At 43.8% G+C, this 24,137-nt stretch overlaps 1 protein-coding gene across 1 annotated transcript; it reads right to left on the bottom strand.

The window, feature by feature from the left end:
* Positions 1-2,821: 2,821 nt before the first annotated feature.
* Positions 2,822-21,384, bottom strand: LOC118829066 (synaptotagmin-15-like). The gene is made up of 8 exons (XM_036736005.1): positions 21,197-21,384; positions 18,242-18,431; positions 17,172-17,314; positions 14,484-14,785; positions 9,348-9,518; positions 7,851-7,971; positions 4,907-5,086; positions 2,822-3,993 (listed from the first exon to the last, which is right to left on the bottom strand). Exons 1-8 carry the CDS (start codon positions 21,201-21,203, stop codon positions 3,857-3,859), a joined length of 1,251 nt encoding a protein of 416 aa, XP_036591900.1. The 5' UTR covers positions 21,204-21,384; the 3' UTR covers positions 2,822-3,856.
* Positions 21,385-24,137: the final 2,753 nt, after the last annotated feature.

The following is a 24,137-nucleotide window of genomic DNA, read 5'->3' as shown; positions in this document are numbered from 1 at the left end:
ATAGTTATAAGATAATGGGCATTCACTATAGGGGCAGGAATTTTCTAAACAGTGAAAATTATATTGAAGGGAAAATGAAGCAGAGGGGGAAAAATAAGACAATGATGTTGAGAAGATTTGAGATATAGCACTGGGGAGAAGAGGGAGCTTTTGCTAGATGGTTTGTATTTCCTCTGCAGGGTATGAATGTTAGTGCTTTCCTGTTCTAAAATTACTTATATTTACTTTTCATATACTTTGTATTTACTTACCTATGTCCATATTGTATCACCCCACCCACCCCCTCAGTAGAATGGAAGTTCCTGGTTAGAGATTGTTTAGTTTTGTCTTTGTATTCCTGCTGGTTATACTTAGTAGATGCTCATTCAGCAAATGCTTACTGAATGAATAAAAGGGCCTCTATTGAGAAGGCAGCATAGAATAATGGATAGAAAGCTAGCTAGCTTTGAAGCTAGGAGTACCAGGTTCAAGTGCCACTTCTGAGGCCTACTGACTATCTAACCCTAGGCAGTGCTGTAGGCAATTTCCTGCAACTGTGAGTAGCAGAAAAGGTGCTGACCTGCGTTAGTGGGAAGGCCTTTCCTCCTTCAGGAGTCTCTTCTACCAGTGAGATTCTAGATCCCATCCCTCTCTCTATATTGTGGAAAAGAAAGGGAGAGGTGGCTTGAACAGAGAAGGTTTGGTCCAGCCAGTACAGGGAACATGATCCAATCAGTCGGGAAATTTTAAAGGATGCAGCAATGAAGGCTCAGTTGAGAATCCAAGCCAATACCACCTTCCTTTCTTTCAGCGAATAGTGAGGTCCTGGCTTCCTACTACACCTAGAAGAATTAAGCCCATTCATCCTGAGCTCTGTCACCTCCCCTCCTCCACACCTCAGCCCTCCTCTGCCTCATCACCTGTCCTCTCCTCTCCTTCTTGTTGAGGGTAGCCAGGTGTTTTACTGGAGCCTCTGTTTCCCTCTCTGTTAGGAAACTCTCTCCTTCTCTGTCATCTCTAAACAAACATTCTCCAGTTTTCCCCCTCCTATAAAAGCCTTCCTCTTCACCCTATCAGTCTCCACCCCCCCCTTTTTTTAAAAAGTGGTATCTTTGTATCCAGGTAGGCTTCTTGTGTCACTAACTATAACTCATAGAATGAGTCCTTTCTGACAGATGAAAAGTGACTGACCTCTGCTCTGGTTTACAGGGAGAGAAGCTTGTGACAAGAAATATAATTTGCCATATTACTCTGTCTTGAGAGGTCTTGGACCTGGTTTGTCATCAGTTACATCAATTCCTTCACACCCAAGAAACATGTTTGTCGAGAGTGGCCTGCCTATTTCCAGGAAGAAATGGGATCAGTAAAATCCTCCAAAGCAATCAGTGTCAAATTATCACAGAGAAAATGTTTGGCTCATCAGTAAATGTGAAATTATGCTTTAACTTTCCTAAGCCCCAGTCCCCTAAAGTCAGGGCCCCAGAGCATCCAAACTGCAAAGTTAGCTACACAGGGAGACAGCACAGGGACCCCTTTAGCTGCTAAAAGCTGATTAAGCTTTGCTGTAAGGGTATTTGCTACAAATGCCAGCTTAGAGTCCTAAATACCTGGTTTGGGGGTTGGAAGCCTTTTCAAAGGGATGTTGATGGAAGCCCATTTCCCACCTCACATGTTGGAGAGTAGGTATTGAACCTCAGATGTCAGCTGCCTATTCTTAATGCTACTCCCTCTCAGCACACTTATGAGTTAATGACCCTTGACACTACCTCTCAATAAAAGCAAGATGCTAAGATGCTTTAAGGAAACCCACCAAGAGATAAGGGAAGTGCCAAGACTGTACTTAAAGCAAAAATTAAGCCACAGAAAAATTGTTCCTAAAAAACATGAATCTTCAAAAAAACAAAAAACAAAAAAGGAGTATGGGAAAGAGAATAGCAGCAGAGTTGGAAGGGATTAGAGAGACCCAGCTTTGCTTGGTTTTGGTTTTGGGAAAAGCCACAAAATTAGTCTTCCTTCTGGCTAGATATAGAGCTACATAATGGCAGAAAACAGGCACCATCTGCAGGGAGCCTTGAACCAGTCTACAATTTCTCTCTCCTTTGGACCATTTTCAGAATCCAGAGCCAGCTGTTTCAGTCACCGCTATGGAGAGGTAAGTAGGTTATGAACCCTCAACGTGGCTAAATAGGCAAATTTTCCATTTCAGACTTCATCTCCTAGCTAGCTGTATGTCAGGGTAATTCTTAGAGTTGGTGCAATAAACAGCAATAGAGTCGGAAGGGATGGTTCTAACTTACGTTCACCAGTAATCCTAACAGTTTCCTTCCTATGCTGCCTCCTTTATAAACAGGTACTTAGCACAATGGTTAATGCAAAGTTCATCTAGAAAAGAAGACGGTGGTGACTTGAAATTTCTGAAAGTCTTTGTCAGGTATAAAACAATGTAATGGATAATAAACTTTAAAAATAAAAACACCCTATCCCAGCTTCCCATGGTTCATTCATTTTTCTTCCTTGGTAACATGGAAAAGTGACAGATGAAAACTATATCTAAACACCACTTCATGGAAAATATCCAAGATAAATTTGCTGTTTACTTGTATCATACGAGATGGTTTGATAACCTTCACTGAATTGCCAATTCTACAGGGCCATTCCATTGGATCCCAGCTCACAGATTCTGTTGTGAGCTGCACTGGCACATAGTAGGTGTTAAATAAAGATTCATTGAATCAAACTTTCCCTCCAAACATCAAACTTCCAAAACACTGAATACACCTGCTATGGGCGTCTTCCAGTAACTAGTAAAGACAATGGCAGCCAGTCTTGATTCACAAGTGTTTTAATGACCAGAAGAGTATGAGAATATGCAACGGCTTGGTCAAAGTAGAGGAAAGCACAGAAGTCAAGGTTTTTTGACAATACCTGGCCAGGAAACCCTCACAATAAGGGTCATGCATTGTTCATCAGGAATTTTACCATGGTAGTCCAGTCTCCTGTCTCAGTCCCTTAGAACAGTATGAGCAAGTATCGCAACTTCCAAGTCATTTTGACTTAGACAATCTCTAGTCTACTGTGGCCAGCTTGTATTTCCCCTCTCATTTGGATATTTGTAACGTCATTTCCTTGCTCTGAAGAGATTTTCTTCCAAGTAGCTCAGACAACATTCTTGTCACCAAGGAATCTCACTGTTGTCACTGGGATGGGTCCTGAGCCACAGATCCCTAATGCTCACATCTAGTGGTAGGGTCCACATGAGTTTCAAGTAAACAAGTGATAAGTCAGACTTTTCTTACTGTGATCAACCGCTCCAGTCCATGTGTAGTTCTCGTTGACATAAGGGCATAAGTACAATATTTTCCTAGCTTCTTCCTATTCCTATCCTCTTAAAATAGTATTTCCTTTTGTGGCTAAATACAGAGGCCGGCCTGCCTACAAAACAGTGCTCACATGGGCTGAAAGGAACTTAATCTCGGAGAAAACCAAAATTTGTCCCACTGACATCTATACTATTTAGCAAACAGTCTGAGTGTCTGAAATGCTAACTTAACTTCAGCTTTACAATGATAAAGGTCCCAAAAGAGGACTCTTCTGAGTACTCCACAAGAGGAAGAAGAGACATTTTATTAGGATTTTCCCTATGCTAACCAAGGAAAGATAAGGCCCTGTTTCTGACACAGAACCGGTGAGGACATCTTGCCTCATCCTGTTAAGAGAGGCTGCTCCCTGCGTCCACTGTCCACCGTGAGGCCGGCCTGGTGGTTCTGCTAGCCGTTGGGGGAAATGGTGATGACACATTGTTCTTATGTCATGGTTTTCTAAAGGGAGAGAAGCAGTTTCCAAAACAGAAGTCGCTGTCCTTGCAGACCAGGCGCAGTTAGGTGCTTCCAGAGAGCGCGTGCCACCTCTTCACCAGTTCCTTGGGCTTATTGATCATCTCATTCCAGTGTTCCAATTCTTTCCCCCTCGTGTACATGAAGGGTCCTACTACTACACGGCCCAGCTGGTGGCTCTCTGGATTGAAAAGGGGAGTGGGGTAGGGAAAAAGCAACATAGTTATTCTCTTCTGTACATGATCAGAGTTACCTCGGCAACACATTTATTTCTTTTTTTTTTTTTTTGAAGGGGGAAAGACAGGACAATTGGGGTTAAGTGACTTGCCAAGGTCATACGGCATGTGTCAAGTGTCTGAGGCCAGATCTGAACTCAGGTCCTCCTGACTCCAGGGCTCACTGCTCACTGCGCCACCTAGCTGCCCCTTGAGTTACTTCTCAACTTCACTTTAAGGAAGTAGCAAATTCTCTCTCCATTATACAGATAGGTAAACAGGAGTCAGTTTTAACCTTTGAACTTGTATTCCAATATCTGTGGCCATATCTTCTATAAAATAGTGATAGTAAGGAATCGTCCAAAATTCAATTAACCAATGCGGGGCTCTCTTTTCTAACAGTAAGCTGTGGAGGCACTATCACATGGTGGATGTAGTGACAGAAAATCCTCGATTCAGATCCCTTCCTCGGACACTCAGGGCATTGCAGCCCTGGGCAAGCAAACACTTGACCTCTCAGCCTTGGTCTCCTCAACATGAGGCATCTGGATGGCACAGTAGATAGAACACGTGAACTGGAGTCAGGAAGACTGAGTTCAGATCTGGCCTCAGACCCTTACTAGCTGTATGACCCTGGGCAAGTCACTTAACCTCTGTTTGACTCAATTTCCTCCACTGCAAAATGGGGGTGATAATAGCACATTACTTGCAGGGGAATTATGAGGATCAAATGAAATAATAACTATAAAGTGCTTAGCACAGTGCCTGGCATGTTGTAGGTGCTGCATAAATGTTAACTATTATTATTATACAGCCCACTATAAGGTCATCTGAAGTCTGAGCGTCCGAGCTCTGGGTCAGAAAGATAAACTGCCTTACTGTCCCCTTCTGTGTTCTGCAGCACCGTCAGGCTCAGGCTCGCAGTGTCTAGCTCCTCAGGATCGGCCTTGAAGCTAAAAGTCTCATTATACACAGGATTGGGGGAGCCCAGCACAGCAGAGGTCCTCTTGCATTTGACAAATTTGTTGTGGTTCATCAGCGACACTTTGACAAACACACCTAAAGAAACCAAGGTGAGAATCACCGGTGGATTGCTGAGGGGACACTAAAGAGATACCCCCATTTATCTTCTCCCTGGGAAAGCCATGAAATCTTTTTACTGATAACAAGCCTCTATGGAAGCATCTTGACGGAATAAACCAGTCAGTAGAAGCCAAATGCCCATTCTTACCTGTTAACCTGTAGTGTGTCTCCCAAGCTGAATAAGACAGGATTTTTCCCTCCTCCCCCACTTCTAGAATATGCCCAGTTTGGCAAACATGCTGCTGTGCCCTTGGAACTCAGCCAACATGATCCATAACCACTGCAGCCAGGAGCCATTATCAAAGGAAACAGGGGTTAATTATTTTAATGTCTTTCTAGCCTGACCATCCATCTTAAGGAAAGGCTTAGTGACAGCTTTTCCTTCCTCCCAGGCTTTGGAGAGCATTCATTGTCCAGACAAGATTTTTGCTTATTTGAAAATAACACAAGATCCTGGCACCGCATTCACCCAAGCAGCAAACAATCTCATGAAAACGGCAGCTATGTTTCCAGGCCCAGCGAATGGATCCACTCCTCTGGGAGTCATGACCTTCCCAGCATTCCTGTTCCACAGGAACTCCACTGCTTCGGTTAGTATTGATTTTTGGCTTTAATCCCTAAAGAGAAATCCAAATCCTACCAAGCCTAAAGTGAAGAAAGAAAGTTGACTCCATCTCTAGAAAGTGGGGTCAACTTTCCCTGTTACCAAAAGGTAACGAGTAATGGGGGAGGGAAAAGGACATATAAAAACACTTTAATGACCGAGTCCTAGCTTCTTCTCCCTGCACTGGGTCCTCTCCACCCTAGGCTCTGACTGCCCTTGCCCTAAGAGAGCTCCCAGCCTCAGGAGATTGGGGGTCGGGGTAAAGACCTGTCATGGGCACAAATCAAAAATACCCAAGGAAGAGTGAGATTAGGGAGACTAGGGCAGAGTGCTGGGCGTGGCAAGGATGGAGAGGGGAGATAATTAGTGACTGAGGGGTCGAGGAAGGCTTCCTGAAGGAGGTTCTAGAAAGGAAGCTCTAGGCATAAAAGAGGGGTGGAGGGAGGTATAGAGAACAGTGTGAACATGAAAGGGAAAGAGTTCGGGGCACACAGACAGCAACTGGTTCAGTTTAGCAATATCCTAAGATCATAGACACTCAGCCCAGCCTCAGAGAAGCCCTAGCTTCCTTTAAGAAGGAGTCCAAGTTGGGGCAGGTAGGCAGCGGATGGAGTACCAGCCCCAGAGCTAGGAGGACCTGAGTTCAAAGCTGGCCTCAGACACTTACTAGCAGTGGGACCCTGGGCAAGTCCCTTAACCCTGTTTGCCTCAGTTTCTTCATCTGTAAAATGAGCTGGAGAATGAAATGGCAAACCACTCCAGTGTCTTTACCAAGAAAACCCCAAATAGGATCATGAGAGTCAGCCATGACTGAATATATATACTTATTTATTTACACACACACACACACACATATAGAAGTTCAAGGACCCCAACACAAAGCCTCTCCTGGTTCACCCACATCTGCTCATACCCTCCATTCCTCAATGCCTTGTATTTATTTGCATTTATCCTCTTATTCTGCATGTACTTATACATGTATTGTCTCCTCCATTAGAATGTGAGCTCCTTCAGAGACAGGACTACTGTCTTCTTTGTGTCTGTATCCCCACCAACAAGCACAGTGTCTGGCACTCACTAATATGCTTTTTGATTGATCACTCAGAAGCCATCTAATCCAACTGTCTCATTTTACAGATTACAGAACTGAGTCCCAGGGAGGCCAGGTGTAGCTAGTAAGCCTCTGAGGTGGATTTGAATCTAGGTCCTCTGACTTCAGAGCCAGGATGCTTAGTTCATATTATACCAAATGGTAGAAGGGAGTGCAACATAATAACAAATTATAACAAATAGGATGAGCCGGAGGTCTGGCCTGAAAAAGACATGATTTGGGATGGATGTGCTAGCTATTTTCAAACATTTAAAGGGCCATCATGGGAAAAAGGGATTAGAGTTGTTGCTTTGCTCCCGAGGGCAGAATGACGTGGGCTTTGGATGATATTTGCCAAAGTCTGATGTCAGAACAACCTTACCTAATGATTAAAGCTATCCCAAAGCAGAGGGACCCGCCTTGGCAGGGAGTTGGGGTCGCTATCACAAATGGTCTTAGAGCAAAAATTGGATGACCCACTTGTGAGGGGTGGCATAGAAAACAGCCTTGTCCAGGCACAGGTAGGATTAGATAGGCTCTGAGGTTTCTTCTGGCCCTGAAATTCTATGATTCTGTGCGATTTGAAGAAATGGGTTATGAAGAGTGATGGCTTCTTCCCCCCAACTCTGCAGATTGGAAAAAGGAAGAATAAAAAGGCTCCCAAGTGCGATCACACTGTTAGGGTCGATTTTACTGGTAGAAAGTTAATCTCCCAGGGAAGGAATTCTTAAATGGAAGGAGGCCACAGGCCCCCACAGGCTCCAGGCCCATGGATAGATTTCTGGGATTCGGTGAACTTGTATAGAGAAAAAATATTCCATCTTTCTTTCCACTAATTCCTAACTGAAATTTAGCGTTTCCTCTGAATGTTGGCAACAAAATACCACTCTGACAAATGGTTGCACAGGTTCCCCAGACTGCCAAAGTGGTCCATGGTACAAAAAATGGTTAAGAACCCCTGCCCCCAGGGCTTCTAGACTGGGGGGCCATCATATTGGAGGCTAAATTCCCAGACATCATCCCAGCAAAAGAGAGGTAGAACTCACTGACAACATTCCTGTCATCCTGGAATTTCAAGCCCTTGGCTCTCAGAACCACCACAGTCAGGCGTCCCAGGTAGTCGTTGTAGCTGAGAGAGAACTGGATGTCCCCAAACTCGGAAGGGGGCTGTAGAGAACAGAATGAACAGTAAACTTAAGAGAAGAGATTTGTCTGAAAGGGATAGCAAGGGGCTTCCATGAAACCCCGAAACCCCTAGCCTTCTCCAATAGCCACAGTGATTTCTTCCGGCAGGGAGCCCACCATGCCAATGCTGTGGCTGGAATACTCTCTCCCTAGCTCCCTCATCAGCCTCCCTGACTTACTTCAAAGCCCACCTCCTATATAAAGCCTGTTCTGATTCCCCCAGCTAATAATGCCTCTCTTCACCCCAATATTATTATATATAGTATATATATGCATATGCTTTCTATATATTGTATATATACTTATGTGTACAAATGTTGTTTCCCTGGGGGGGGAAACATAAGTTCTTCATTTTGACTTTGAATCCCTAGGACCTAGCACAGTATCTGGCTTTGTATACTGCTGATGGATAAATAATCTTTACAATCTCTGCTAGCTCCGTATCTATGATCTCATGATCACAATCAGGTCCACAAAAACAAAGACTTTGAGGTTAGAACACTTGCATATAAGTAATTCCTTTCTGGACAATTTCCTTAAGTCTTTATATTCTTTGCAAAATTTCTGCATCTTTGAGAAATAAATGTTGTTGATAATTAATGTTTGCTGATTTTTTCTCACCATTTCCTATACAGATAGCACACTGGTCAGATGGTTTCCTGGGCTCATCCATGGCTAGTACTACTTTACAAGATTGTCCCTTAAGTGAAGGTCAGTAGTTTGGGGGTTGGGTTTTTTTCCACCATGTTACCCTGACAGCCAGGGCAAGAAAAGAATGTGGTGCATTCCCATAGGTCTTCTTCACCATCTCTGCAAAGTCATAGGGGAGAGATGTTTTCTCACGTCTCTTCTATGGAGCCAAGATTATTCTCTGTACTTTTGCAACTTTCATTTTCTCTTGCTTTCTGGTTATTGCTCTTTCCACTTACCCCAAACTGATTCTTGATAACCTAAAAAGGTAAGTTTAGGGGAGGGCTTTCTTTGCTGACTGGACACCTAGCTAAGGTGGTCTCTAGAGCAGGAGCTCCTGTGACACAGCCACTCCTTCCCTCAAGCAGTCAATTACACATCAGTCCAAGGCAACGTGGTGCATACAAAATGTCACTGGATTTAGAATCAGAGGAACCCGAGTTTGGGCAAGTCACTTAAAAAAAAGTTCCTTCTGGGTCTCAGTTCCCTCCTCTGTAAAATGAAGGAGCCAGACTAAATGATTTGTGAGGTCCCTTTCCCAAGCTTCAATGACCCTTAGAAAATCCACCCCGGCATTCTACTGGAACCCTGCCACAACCTAAGAAGTCCGCTGCTCTAACACAGGGTGATATTTGCTTAATTAACTTAACCTTTAATTAGTGACCTACCTCCAGGCTCTCTGCTTCCAAGTCTCTCCAGACAATGGGCCGGCTATCGCTTGTTAGCATCTCATCTTTCAATGGGAAGAGCACTTGGCCCAGGAGGTGATGCTTTCTTTGCTTGTCCACGTGGAACACTGAAAACTTCAGCATCCTCTGAGTGACTGTTCGGCTGGATACCTGAGTGGGGATGGGGGGAGTGGGGAGGAACCCAGGACCAAGTCAAATGCCAAAGAGGCATCTGGGAAATTGCTTTGGTTTTTCATTTAACAAGCATTTTTCTTCTCTCTCTCTCACCCACCTTCTTTCCATCGAAGGTGGGGGAGGGAAGATGAGAAGCAGGGAAGCAGAAACAACCTTGTAACAAATATACATAATCAAGCAGCACAAAGCCCCTCCACTGGCCAGATCCAAAAATGTATGTCTCAGTCCGCACCTTGAGTCCATCACCTCTCTAGCTAGCATGCTTCATCAGTCCTCTGGAACCCTAGTTGACCGTGGCACTGATCAGTTCTCAAGTCTTTCAAAGTTGTTTGTCTTTACAGCATCGTCATACTGTATGAATTATTTTCCTAGTTCCACTCACTTCACTCTACATCAGCTCATGAAAGTCTTCCCACATTTCTCTAAATTCTTTCTATTCATCATTTTCATGGTGTAAGAATATTCCATTATGTTCATATGCCACATTTTGCTGAGCCACCGCCCAACTGATGTAGTCCATGTTTGTCTCTCTTATCCACAAGGACATCATGGGAGACTTTGTCAGATGCCTTGTTAAACCCAAGCAAATTTCATCTATGTCATTCCCATAATCTATCAGTCTGGTAACCCTATCAACCTTCCTGTACTTGTACAACACTTGGTTCCCTTCTTTTTCATATAAAGTACTGACTGGCTGCTAAAACAGGTTTAGTAAGGATGCTGGGGTCTAGGGGGTGCATACTTGCATGTGAGCACCTCTATGCTCTTCTCTGAAAAGCTGTATACAAAAGAAGTGGCCAGACCAATGTTGGAGGGGCTTCAGAAACTCTGATCACTACAGTAGCCAATTGTGACTTCATTGGATTTATGGTGAAGCATGTCTCCTGCGTATCAACACAGGAGTGATGATGGCCCACAGGTAATGAATGAAGCATGCATTTTGAGACATAGCCAATGGGTTGATTCATTTTGATTGACTACACTTATTTGTTCCAAGAGTCTTCTATTGGGGTGGGGAAGTCATTGGGAAGTACTAGTGATAGAGGGAAAGAAATCCATTAAACATCTAAAAAGGAAATAAGCAGGGAATGTGAACCAGATAATAGTACTGTTGGGTAAAGTTTAGATAATTGGATAACTATGGAGAGGCAACATGGAGTAGTAGATAGAAAGCCTGCTTCAAAACCAGAAAGATTTGGGTTCAAGTCCTACTTCTGATACCTTGTGACTACCTGACCCTGGGCAAGTTGTATCAAACCTAGACCACTGGTATCAAACTCATATAGAAATGGGGATCATTAATCCATATATAAGGAGCCCTGTGGGCCATATATTAACTTAGTTTTAAAATATAATATTATCTATGCTTTATTGTATTTTTATTTATTTTGTTAAATAGTTCCCAGTTACGTTTTAATCTGTTTAGGTCATACTTAGGAGTGTTGGGCTGCACACACCATGTTTGATAACCCTTTAAGCCTTTCAGTTGCAGAGAAGATGCCAACCTGCGTTAGTAGAGGAACTTTTCTCACCAGGGAGTTGTCTGGACCAATGAAATCTCTAGTCCAGTCCTGCTTCCTTTAATGACTACACCCAAAGTGTTGATTAATGCATATTAACTTTTATAGCGTTTAATGGAGGGTCCCAGAGCCCTCTTGTCTTCAACATTTTTATCAAGGACTTAAATGAAGGTAGAGATGTCATATTCATCAAACGTGCAGAGAACACAAAACTAAGATGTACTGGATGACAGAATCAAGCTGTAAAGCAAAAAAAAAAAATCCCAAAAAACGGTTTTGGAAGGGTTGCAATTGTGAACTGAATCTATAGGAGCTTGATAATTTCAGCCTAACAAAATGAAACATATTAGAGACATTTAAAGGAACAGGGACATGAAAAGTCTTGTACTTGGGTTCAAAAAATTCAGTTGCACAGGTACAGGATAAGGAAGATATGGCTAAGCAATAACTCGTGTTTTTAAAAAAAGACAAGGATTTTAGTCATTTACAGATTCACTGGCATCAGAGACTTAATCTTGCCCACAAGATTCTCAGTCATGCCTCTCAACAGGTCCTTTCCGTATGAGGTCCTGAAACTCCTTCATGCAGGGTATGGGAAGGAGTTAATCTTACCTACAAGGTTCCAAGCTTTATTCAGCTGAAAGAAAGCAACTTTTTACAATTTGGTCAATAATACGATGAAGTTGCCAGAAAAATTAATGCAGTCTTAGGGATCATTAATAGAAGAATGGTATTCAGAAAAAAGGGAAGTAACAGTCCTACTGTTCTCTGCCCTGCTTACACCACCCTTCAAAGACCCTGTCCAGTTTTCCAGGAACCACATAGTAAAAGGGACACCAACAGCTTCTTTCCATAGAAGAGAAATTAGAGTGATGAGTGAAGCATCTCAAAAACATGTTGTATGATGAAAAATGGAGGAAACTGGGAACCTTTAGCCCAGAGACAGGACATATGTTGGGGTAGCTAGGTGGGCTTGGAATCAGGAAGACTCAGCCTCATGAGTTCAAATCTAGCCATTTACATTTACTAGCTGTGTGACTCTGGGCAAGTCACTTAACCCTGTTTGCCTCAGTTTCCTTATCTGTAAAATGAACAGGAGAAGGAAATGGCAAACCACTCCAGTATCTCTGCCAAGTAAACCCCAAGGGTCTGAAACAGCTCAAGGACAAAGGACATATGATAACTATCTTTAAACATCTAAAAGTCTATTGAGATAAACGATTCTTCTACCTCTTAATATCTCTCTCTTCCCACATAGCCATCACCCTAGTTAAGGCCCTTCTCTCCTCTTGCCTGGACTATTTCAATAGTCTTGTAATTGGTTTCCCTGCCTCCAGTCTCTCTTCTCTAATCCATCCTCCACACAGCTACCAAACTAATGCTCCTGAAGGCCAACTCTAACCCTGTCACTCCCCCTCTCAAAAAGCTTCAGTGGCTCTCTATTGCCTCTAAGATAAAATTTAAATTCCTGTTTGGCATTCAAAGCCCTTTACAACCCATTTCCAACACGTGTCCAGATTAATTTCATACAATTCTCCCTTACATACTCTACATATTTGCCATGCCCTGTGGATGGCATTCCATCTTCCACTCCTTTGCCTTTGCAAAGGCTATCCACCATCACAACCCTCTTCCTCCTCGCCTCCAATTCTTAGAAGACCTATGTCCATCGGAGCAAGGCACAGCTCAAGTGCCATCTCAAGCTACAAGAGAACTTTTTTGATCTGTCTTCTGACAGTTATTAAGAGACCCCACCACCACCACCACCACCAAAAATGACTTGTATACATTTTGCCATTACCTCTCTATGTACTATTTCTTTTCAGTAGAATACAAGTTTTTTGAGGGCAGAGATTTGTTTTGTCTTTGAATCTTCAGAACCTAGCATAATGCCTTACATAGTAGGAACTTAATAAATGCTTTTTAAATTGAATTACATATTAGAATATTAGAATTATTCTATGTCACATCAGAGGGCAGAACTAATGAGTAGAAGTTACAGAAAAAGTCTATTGTTTTCATACAAAGCAAGGCTTAACTGGGGGCCCATGAACTTTTTTTTAACATATTTTGATAACTATATTTCAGTATAATTGGATTACTTTATGCATTTAAAAGCATTATTCTGAAAAGAGATCCAAAGGCTTCCCCAGATTGCAAGGAGTCCATGATGCAAAAAAAAAAAAAAACAATGTTAAGAACCGCTGATATAAAAGAAACCCTTTCTAATAACCAGACTTATTCAACAACAGAATTCAGTCCTTTAAGTAGCAATGGATTGTCTATCAACAAGAGCCTAGATTTCGGATGTGGCCAATGCAGGAATTTATTCTGCTGGACCACAAATATTTGTAAGAAGGTTTTTTTTTTTCCCCTTGCTTTATCAATGCAGGGAGGGGGAGAAGAGACTGTGGGTCTGAAAATAAATAAAATTGAATTTAAAAAGAAACAAAGGCTAAAGCCTACCTGTCAGGAATGTCATCGAAGAAATTTAGAAGAAAATATTTGGTATTTGGAAAGAAGTTTGACTAGATTACTTCTCCAATCCTTTTCAAGTATAGTTATTGATTTTATGATTGACATTTAAAAATATGGAGGTTAGTCAGGGGCAAAAGATTTGGGGTGAATGAATAAAAAAACACATTGCATTAGTAAATGGAAAAAAATAAGAAGTCTCAATGGACTGGAAGAATACAGAGTCTGCTATCTAATTCTTGTAGGTATAAGTGAATGAAAATATCTACAATTATAGCACTAGTTACTTATTTTTAAATAATGCCAATGATACCCAGGATCCAAGTTGCAGGGTACATTGCCTCCCTGATATCTGCTGCCCCCTTGCTCCATTACTCTTAAAGATGCTTGTTCAAATAAAATCTGGTCCAACTTCCTTCCAAATATCCTGTAAACCGCTTTCATAATAATACTAATCTTAATTTCTAATACTGTAATTCAAGTGAACAAATGCTCGAGTGCCTATTATGTTAAATGCTACTTGTGATTTTTTTAAACTAAGCAATGGTGTTTGGGGGCCATTCCTGGAGAACCCCACCCTGTGCCTTTTCCCTGAGATTGCCCTTTATGTGCTCTGTGTATATTTTGTACATATGAGCTTACTGAGGGCAGGGACTATTTTTGTCTCCCCCCCCCATTTATTGCATCCCCAATGTAAATGTGCTTAATAAATGTTTGTGGATGTACTAAGGATTACAAATGGACCATCGCACACAAGGGAAAATAAAAGGACTTCACGGAACCCCACAGGGCCCATTCCTATGCTCTCAAATTCTAAAGCTGACTATAGGTGTTGGGGGGAAATGGACAGAAAGAAAGAGAAACAAGTTCCTTTCCAAACAAGCCACAAACCTTCCCAGGATGGACCTCTGGGCTCCCCCACTCTGTTCCCTGGGGGAGTCAGTACCTGGAAAATGAAGTTCTCATCAAATTGCGGGTTGGCGGTTTTACGCTTTGTTTTGGACTGCAGAAAGCGCCGTTCATCAGGAAGCAGATAGAGCTTCACCAAGGGACTGCAAGTCTCTGACGGGGAGGGGGTCTGCAGCTTCCTCGCCTTGATCAGGCCCACCAGCAGCCTCTCTGCCTCCTGCTCATACTCCACCGTGAACCACAGCCTCCCCAGGCAGCCTTCAGGGAAGTCCGTCTCACTCTTGTCCTCAGGAAACTTGTAAAGCTCTGGGTTGATCGTCCCAATCACATAGGCACTCCCTGCAATAAACACATTAGGGGCTTCAGAAGGAGGAGGTTACACTGAAATATAACAGACAGGGAAACCTACCTTGGGACTACTTTTTTTTTCCTACAAAGAAGCTAGTTCAGGTGAGGTGGGTGAGTGGGTACTAGAAGCTTCAGCTTCCATGCCCATCATGACCTGTAAACTGCCAAGCCATCCCGGGAAAAAAGTTATCTCTGGATCCTGTTTCATATATTGGATAAAGGAGGCAGCTCCGGAATTTAGAAGTCACAAGAATTATACACAGGTATCCAGGTCTAGGCCCAGACTTGGCCTCAGAGTAGGAAAACCCAGATTCAAGTCTCCTCTCTCACATATATTGACCGTGTGACCTTGGAGAAGTCACTTTACCAGTGATCGTCATTGGCACTTCTCTGAGGTTACCCATTGCAGAACAGCTGCTGATTTGCCCTGGGAGAGGGGATTTCCTGACTAGTTATTTCCCAATAACAATAAAATCACAGAAATAGACTAAAAAAGAAAAAGGTCTTTCTGTTTCAATCAAATTTTTCCACCTACTTTTTCAAACAAAGCTCCTGTTTTCACTCTATATTTACTCACACCCTTCTCCTTGCCTGGAATAGCCCTATCATTTCCAGAGACACCTCTCAATTCAAAATCCCTTCCCTTGTAATAAAAAGCAACCGATAAAGCAACCACACTTGGAAGCATGTGTAACGTTCCAAACTTCTCCAACTGAAAAGAGTCTTCTTTTCTATTTAACTAAATGTCAAGTGTTATCTCTTCTATGAAGCCTTCTCTGGCCATCTGAGCCCACAGAAAGTTCTCCAAATTCTATTTAAATGTAAACATTTTTAAGTCCCCACTATGGTGTATGCGGAATGTTACTTGAATTTCCTTTCCTTTATATATGAAGGTCTTTCTCCAAGTCACTTGAAGAATTTGTTGTTTGTCATTGGCATTATTAAATTTGACCACTATATGTCTTGAAGTTTTGCAGCAGAGGATTTCTTTGTGGAAGCAAGCTGTAGATTGCTTTTTTTCCTGTGGTGAAGTTTACCACCATCCATTTACATTTTTCTGTTCTGCCAGTTACTTCTGTCATGTTGGCCAAAAATTCTGCTTTCAGAATTCTTATTTCTCTCTTAAAGGATTCAAGGGAATCCCACTGGGATTCATGCTTTCTTGAGAATCCACAGGATCCCCTGCCTCCTCAGTGTTGACTCATTTTCTTTTGCTTCACCGTATTTTTCATTGATGCCATCATTTCAATCTTTTCTCCTTATATTCCTCCACTGCTCACTTTATGACTCCCTCCCCTCTGATGATAGTTTCCCCAAGTGATTAGACTTCAAAGCTGTCTCAGCCTCCTCCCAAAATGGGCAATTCACATTTCACCAGCCCTGATCTGTGCCCCAAGTGCCCTCTGGGGGCACATAACTGGCCCCTACCAGATGCCAGTCCCCTTCAAGCCCAATGGGGCCATACACACTCCAACATACTGCCCCAGTTCCCTATATTCATAAGTTCTCTGAGTATTGTTGTGGCACAGAATGCTGCCACACCATAGTCCCAGCCAGAAAAACTTCTGCCTGTTGGCTTCCCATGGCAGAGAGATTGTGAGGGTAGGAAGCAAGGGGGCAGAGTTAAGTTCTGTTGCAAGACTGTGGATCAACCTGTGCATCCCTACCAGAACATGGCAGCCAGTGGAGGAGGAGGTTAGGAATCAGGAATTCGCTTTCTTTGCTGTTAGTTCTTCAGTTTAGGGTTCTTAGTGTCTTAGACCCTAGTAATAGGTAAAATTACTTTCTTTCTTGTGTATAACTCTTAATTTGGAGAAATTTGAGAGATTATGAGGATCTAAGGAAGTATCTCCTACTATATCTTATTAGCTATGAGATCTAGAACCTTTCCAGCCCTTTCTATCATTCCCTTCTATGCGCTCTATACTCCAGCCAAACTGGCTAACTCTTTGCCCACCTTCCTCCCCAAACCCCACCAAAACATACTCTGCTGTGCCACCCCTGTGTCTCAGTTCACTTTGTTCCCAATGCCTGGAATGCTCTCACTCCCTCCACTTTGTGGATGTCTATCTAGTTCAAACGCTGCCTCCTCCATGAAGTTCCCTCCGATCTCTAGGCTAAGTAGTTATGATCTTTCCCCTCTGGATGATCAATAGTACTTTGGCAACTCTCTAATGTATTTTTCATGAAAAATTTTGTATTATAGTTAATTTGGTCCATGTCTTACTTATCACCTTATTAGACTAAGTCCATGAGGATGGGAACCTTGTTGGATCTAAACTTTATATCTATCCCACCACCATCAAAGAATTCAGTATACAGAAGGAACCTCATAAATGTCTATTGAATGAATAGAGCCTGAGTGCAATCTGCTCACCGAGTGAATGAAAAGATGACCGAGGCAGGAATTCTGGGGCAATGTAGGGATCACTGTCATCCTGGATCTTCTCTCCATTGGTTAGAGTGATCCAGTCCCGGCCATGGAAGGACGGAGGAACAACAAATGGGATACCTTGGGTCCTGTTTACAGAAGCAAGTCAAGATGGAAAAAAATGAAGTGAACAGAGTGAAAGAAGGCCAGCGGGGGAACAGACCCATAAAACAAGAATGGGCACCAAGGAGGAAGAATAAAGATGCCCTGGAAGAAATTAATGTATATAGGGATTGCAAATTCTCCTTCTGGGTCTCTTATCCCAGCTCGTTTAGTCTATTTAAAAATAAAATCAAAGAGAAGGACCCTTAGGCCTGACTAGCCACCCTCCTACTGGGGCAGCTGGTGGCACAATGGATAGAGCGCAGGGCCTGGAATCAGGAAGACCTGAGTTCAAATCCCACCTCAGACACTTAATATCTGTGTAACTTTGGACAAGTCACTTAATCTCTGTTTCCTTAATTGTATGACGGCACCTGCCTCCCAGAGTTGTTATGAGGATCAAATGAGATATTTGTAAAGCCCTTGGCATGACTGGTGCTATATAAATGACAGTTACAGCATTATGAGTACTACACCCTCCAGACTCTTCAGACCCAAGCTGCCATCTGACTTGCTGATGCTCCAAGGACCCTAGAGTCTCGCCACCAACTCTCTTATAAATATTTTGTTTTCCCCAATTAGAGTGTGAGTTCCTTGAAAGCAACAGACTGTCTTATTTTCCTCGCCTAGTCCTAGTGCTTGGGACACAATAAGTATTCAAAAAGCGCTTTTTTTTCTTTCATTTGTTCAGGAATAGAAGCAAATCTCCATATTCTTCATTCACACCCAAGACCTCATCTTTTAGAGGGAAATGCCAAAGCCCCAAACCAAATCAGATTACTAGGAGGAAAAGCTCTCTACAACAGATCAGATATACCCCAGACCACCACCCCTGGCCTGCTTATTCAGTCTTCCTTCTTTCCTCCCTTGGCCTCTCCCTTCCCATGGCAGTAGAAGGGCTGAAGGCCATTCACCTGTTGGGCTGGATCACTGCTGACTGGGAAGGCAGCTTCTCCTTCCCGCCAGCGGGGGATGGCATTCCAGTCAGCTCCTCATAGGCGGAGGCGATGCAAAGCTTCTTCCAGAGACAGTACCCCATGATCCCAATCAGAACCAGCAACAGCAGCCCTGCAATCACTCCGCCGGCCACTATGGTTACCTGTTCTGGGGCCACAAAGAATCAGGCAGCACTCACTTTTAGGTAAGAGCAAATGGGGAGGCTTCCTTCACCTTCCTACCCTGTCCTCTGGTGAGCAAGCAGATCTGAAGTTCCATTTCCTTAAGCCCAAATAGTGCCCCTTGATTCAGTTTCATCCCAGGGGATCTCCTCTAATGCTTCCTCCCTATGTTCCCCTATGTCTCTACCACCCAGCCCCCCTCCCTACACACACACACACACACACACACACACACACACTCCCTTGCCACTAAGTTGCTAAGCAGGAGGCAAGATTTCAAGTACAAGGGAAGCAAAAAAAAAAAATCAAACAAAATTCCCCCAAAACTATCCTTCAAAAGCCCTTAACAGCGCCTTCTGAATCACAGGAAGCAGGAAATATGGTTATGTGAGAGCCACAGAGGAAAAAGCTTTGGGGGAGCATGAAGAACACACGCAGATAGTCAATGACTGGAATCTAAAGGAATTACAGTCCAAGCAGAATACAGACAATCATCCTTGGCTCTGGGTCTCTTTCCCTTTGTGGGAAAGTTAGTACCAAGAACTCAGCACAGTGCCTGATACTGTATGATTCCTAGTGATTGTGAGAGGCAGTGTGGTATAGTGGATGGAGAGGCTGACCTTGGAGCTAGACCTGGTTTTTATGTCCTCCCTCTAACACCTACCGGCTAGACAAGGAATTAGTGCCCTGGCTACAAATGGCCCTTATCTCCAGGCACTTGGAGTGGCCTTGAATTTGCTAATAGGAAGAAAAAACTGAGCTATGCATAAGCAACTGCAGCAAACATTTATTAATCCAAATGGTGAAGTGAATAGAGTGAGGGACTTAAGAGTTAGGAAAAATCGAATTAAAATCCAGCCTCCGACATTTACTCATTTCGTACTGCCAGCCAAGTAACTTAATTTCTCAGCCTTGGTTTCCTCACCTGTAAAACAAAGATAGCACCGACCTTAGAGGATTGTTGTGAGGACCAAACCAGATAGTATATGTGAAGCATTTTGCAAACCCTAAATCACTTTCAAATTGCTAGCTATTAAGTGTCCTCTAAGTGCTGACATTACAAAAATACGTAGGACATAGGATGACTTTTCTCTATGTAGTTTGCTCCTGGCTCAGAAACTGCTAAGAAAATGAACTTGGACTTTCTGTTTTTATAGGCACACCCACCAATCAAAACACCCCTTCCTTTTCCTTTCCCCACATCAGGAAAGCTCCCAACCTAGATCACTTCTCTCCAGGGCTTAAATCAGAAGCTTCTCCCAGAGGATTCAATCCGCCTTAGAAAGAAAGACAAGTTTCAACAGGCAGAACACTGAATTTAGACTCTCCATGGGTGGGTTCAAGTCAGAGCTCTGTTACATACTCTCCATATTCTCTTGACCCGTTAGAGCCTCTGTTTCTACATGAGTCAAATAGGGGATTCTGTTTGTTTTACTTACCTCCCAGAGCTGTTGTGATGAAACTTTTTGATGTCTGTAAAGAACTATATAAATATGAGCTGCTCTACAGTCACAGACCACTAGCTATGCCCAAAGAAGCATTTACACATTTCCCATTTCCTTGGCACCAACTGTTCGCCTGGGTGGGTGGCAATGTCTAACACTGACTATCTTGCAGTGGCAAAGCTGCTACTTTGTTTTGATATGACTAAAACTTGTTCCCAGTTTCTCTCTCTCTCTCTCTCTCTCTCTCTCTCTCTCTCTCTCTCTCTCTCTCTCACACACACACACACACACACACCCCAGCCTTCCCTTAGTCCTAGTACCAGCCCAAAGGAATCATTCCTGGGGAAGAGGCTGATTTCTATTTCTTAGACAACAGTTCTGTAACATACACCGCCCCTCATCCCAAACCACATCAGCCCCTCCTGCTCCAGCAACAATGTCAAACTCTCACCATACTGATTCCAATTAGCATCTGGAATACCAAGTACCCATAGAAGTCTCAGATAGGTGGCACAGTGGATAGAGGACTGGGCCTGGAGTCAGGAGAACTTGAGTTTAAATCTTCCCTCACCCACTAGCTGAGTGACCCTGGGCAAATCACTTAACCTCTGCCTCAGTTTCCTCAACTGTAATATGAACCCATCTCTTTGAGTTATTATGAGGCTTAAATGAGGTCATATTTGTATAGCTCTTAGCACAGTGCCCAGCACATAGTAGGGGCTTAAATGCTTCCTTCCTTCCTCAGTTACCCTCCAAGTGGTTCTACCCTGGAGAAGTGGGGAAGGCCAACTTGTGACACTTCATCTTGTTCCTATACCTGTGGGAATACATTGCTGAATTGTTCCTTATTGTCTCACACGCTAGAGCAGTGGCAGGACAGTAGGACTCTGCTGAATCCCCTTCTCACAAGAGGGATGCAAATACAACTTTTCTTCCAACCAGACCCCCTTCCCAGTTCCCTGCCAGGCCGCCCTGTCCAGCTGCTGCACTCCCACAGTCACCTTTGAGCGGCCCTGGACACCAACCCCAAGGCCAAGCAGGCCCAGGATCCCTGGGGGAGGGAAGGTTCGGTCCATCCAAGGTTGGGAGTGGGACTGGGCGCTCCCCCAACAAGCCCTGCGGGCACCACCTGAGGACAAAGCCCTTTCCTTCAGGAACAAGTGCCCTCCCCCAAACCCGACGGCAGGAAAATGGGGGAAACACAGTGTGGGCAGGGTCCCTGTCCACCCCCTGCTTAAAAGCATCCCCAGATGGCAGGAGCCTCCTAATTTGGTCCCTCGATTTGGAGACCTGCCAGGGTACTTACCAGGCATGAGTCTGGGGAGCAGCCGGGGTGTCCCAGAGGAGGGTTGGGGGCACGGGAACCTGGCTCCCCACCTTGGGGGTAGCAGAGGGGACAGCAGCAGTAGTGATCTCTGGGCCCCCCTGGCCCGGGACAACTGTCCCTGGCTCCGGCTCAGGCACAGGCACCAGGAGGTGACTTTCCCCCCCGCGTGGATGTCCCGGACCTTCGGCCGCTCGCTGACCTGAGACGAGCGAGCACCAGATCCGGGCTCCTGCTCCTGCTCTGGCCCCGCGCGGAGTCTCCACCCCTTCAGAGCTGACTTGGGGAGCGCCAGGGGATTTAAAGGACTCGCTAGCTGGAGAGCCAGGGGGAAGGGGGAAAGGGGCGGTCCCCCTTTCCCTCCTTCCTTCCCCCCTCCCTCTAACACCGCGCCCCAGGAGTTAGGCAAGTGTGCAGCTGCCTCCCTGCCCCTGAATTTGGCTCGTTCACTCTGCTAGTAGGTGACTGTCGGGTGGAATGAGCTGGTGGCCGGTGTCTGTCCGGTGGCCACCGGCTCCACCTTGTTATAGCTGGAAAGGGGCCCAAGGAGTGAGTGCTGCCTCCCAGGGCCGGTGCGCCGGAGGAAAGAGTAGGAGTGGGTTAAGACGTTTGGCCAGATGGGTAATACAGGTATCATTAGCCCCATTTTGCAGATGAGAAAACTGGAGCTGGGAGAAGTGTTACCTCACTTGCCCACTATCGTAGAGCTACCAAGTATCAGAGGTATATGATTCGACTTTCCTGGCTTGCTTTAAGGGATCCCACCTTCCACAGGAAGCTTTCTCTAACTCCTCTTAATTCCAGTGCATTCCCTGTTATTTTTTCTTCCTATTTATCCTGTATATAACTGGCTTTGCATGTATTTGTTTACATATTGTCTCCTCCATTAGACTGTAAGCTCCTTGAAGACAGGAACTGTCTTTTGCCTCTCTTTGTATCCTCAGCTCTTAACACCATGCCTGGCACATAGTAGGCCCTTAATAAATGTTTATTGATTGACTCACTTGAACCCAGGTCTTTGTATCTCCAAACACAGAGTTTAACCTACTACTCCATGATTGTCCCCCATTGATGAGCTTGAGACCTCAGAAGTTACCTGAATTGTACAGTAGTGACTGAGAGAGTAAAGACTGTTGGGTGGGAAGACATTTCTTTACAGAGTTAGTGCTGTCCAGTATTGATGACTTGGAGAAAGAAGTTATACATTGATAGCAAAGATGGATCTCTGCAAGTTAAGCTGGTCAATCAATCAAAAAGCATTTCTCAACTGCCAAGCATTGTGCTGCGCCCTGGAGAGAGGGGATCATAGAATCCTTGAATTGCAAGGCAACTACTAATTAAAATCAATGATAGTTAAAATGGAACCTGGGCTCTTATGTCTCTTCCTACTCAAAGTCTATAATAATGCCCTCCACCCCCCTCTAGGGCTTTAAATTTGTCTAGGGCTTTAAATTTCACATCTATCATCTCATTTTACCCTCACCTTGTGAGGGTAAACAACCTTGTGAGATTAACTCATAAAATCATAGATCTAGGCTGGAAAAGACCTTAGAAAACTTGTCCAAGGTCTAAGGTCTTAAGTGACAGAGCTGGGATTTGAATTCAGATCCTGTGACTCTTAAGTACCTAGCTCTTTATCTTGTGTCCCACTGCCTCATTTGACAGATAAGGAAAGTTCAATCCATTGCTTCCAGGCGGGTTTAGTGACAATGGAATTGCCATAACCAGTCTAATAAATGACTGTTTTTTGCCAGACCAGAATATCTTGACAGGGGCACCAAAAGACATGTTGTGGGAGGAAACAGTTTAGCTGTTTGATATAAATCTCTAAATATAGGGACATCTCCAAAACAACCTATTTCCCTCAATAACTTATTATGACATTCTCATCTAGAAATTATGTAAATATTTCTCGTATATATTTCTGTAATTCTTGTGTCAGAGAATTCCTTCTGACACTTTCACTTGCCTGACCTCTTGCTCCCGCCTGGATGGAACTGGGAACTTCAGTATCTAGCAGACACTAACTCACAAGCAGCTACCCATTCCCCTTATAAGCACTTGGGCTCACAAGGCTTCAAAATACCAAAGAGTTTTATTTAGAAGTAAAGGATACAGAAAATATTCATAGTCAAACCCAAAGGAATTGAGAAATTCTCCCCTTGGAGAGAACCAATGCTCTCCTTATAAACTTAGTCTTCTCCCATGACTTACAGTGTTATTCTTGATGGGGCTCCAGAAAGAGGAAAGGGCTTGGGGTTCATTCCCCTGAGTCATTGCTCTGCTATTACATTAATTCTTTACTTTCCAATATGCCATACCTGTTCTGTACCATGTTGCTCTTTCCCTAGCCTCTTATCTTCATATGATAGTGCCAGCTTTTAGGCAACTAAACTAGAAAGGGATTATAATGGAGTTCTAGCTAACCATTTTAAAGCACTTTCATGGGTCAGAATACCCCCAGATTAATTGAAACTTTTAAGATTGAACACCTGGTTTTCACAGCTCCACCTTCAATACAAATGGCATCTACAGATGGCTGAAGAAACCATCTCTCCTGTGCTCTTTGCCTCTCACTTCATGATCATTTGTAAACAATTTATAACCATTAATCTCTTCTTTCCCCTAGAACCAGGACAATTGCTTCCTGCCCAAATCAGCATCCAAAGCAGTGTTAGGGTTTGAAAGAACACTCTTGCTCTCTTGCCACTTACGTTTCCAACCTCCCATCCTGCCCTGGTCCAGGTTTTGTGATTACCTGGGCTACTTCTTGTAGCTCTCCAAAATCAGGAGAAGAGGGTAGAAATAGTTCCTCCTAGCTCAGACATCAGGGCTCAAACAGAAAGGCTTATATTAAGGGAGAAGAACCTATAGATGAGAGAGAGACAGATTTTATAGTTTTTATTTACAACCTTATGAGTAG

The sequence above is a fragment of the Trichosurus vulpecula genome, chromosome 8 (genome assembly GCF_011100635.1).
Source record: "Trichosurus vulpecula isolate mTriVul1 chromosome 8, mTriVul1.pri, whole genome shotgun sequence".
Lineage (NCBI taxonomy): Eukaryota > Metazoa > Chordata > Mammalia > Diprotodontia > Phalangeridae > Trichosurus > Trichosurus vulpecula.
This window is presented reverse-complemented; position numbering and strand designations above follow the sequence as displayed.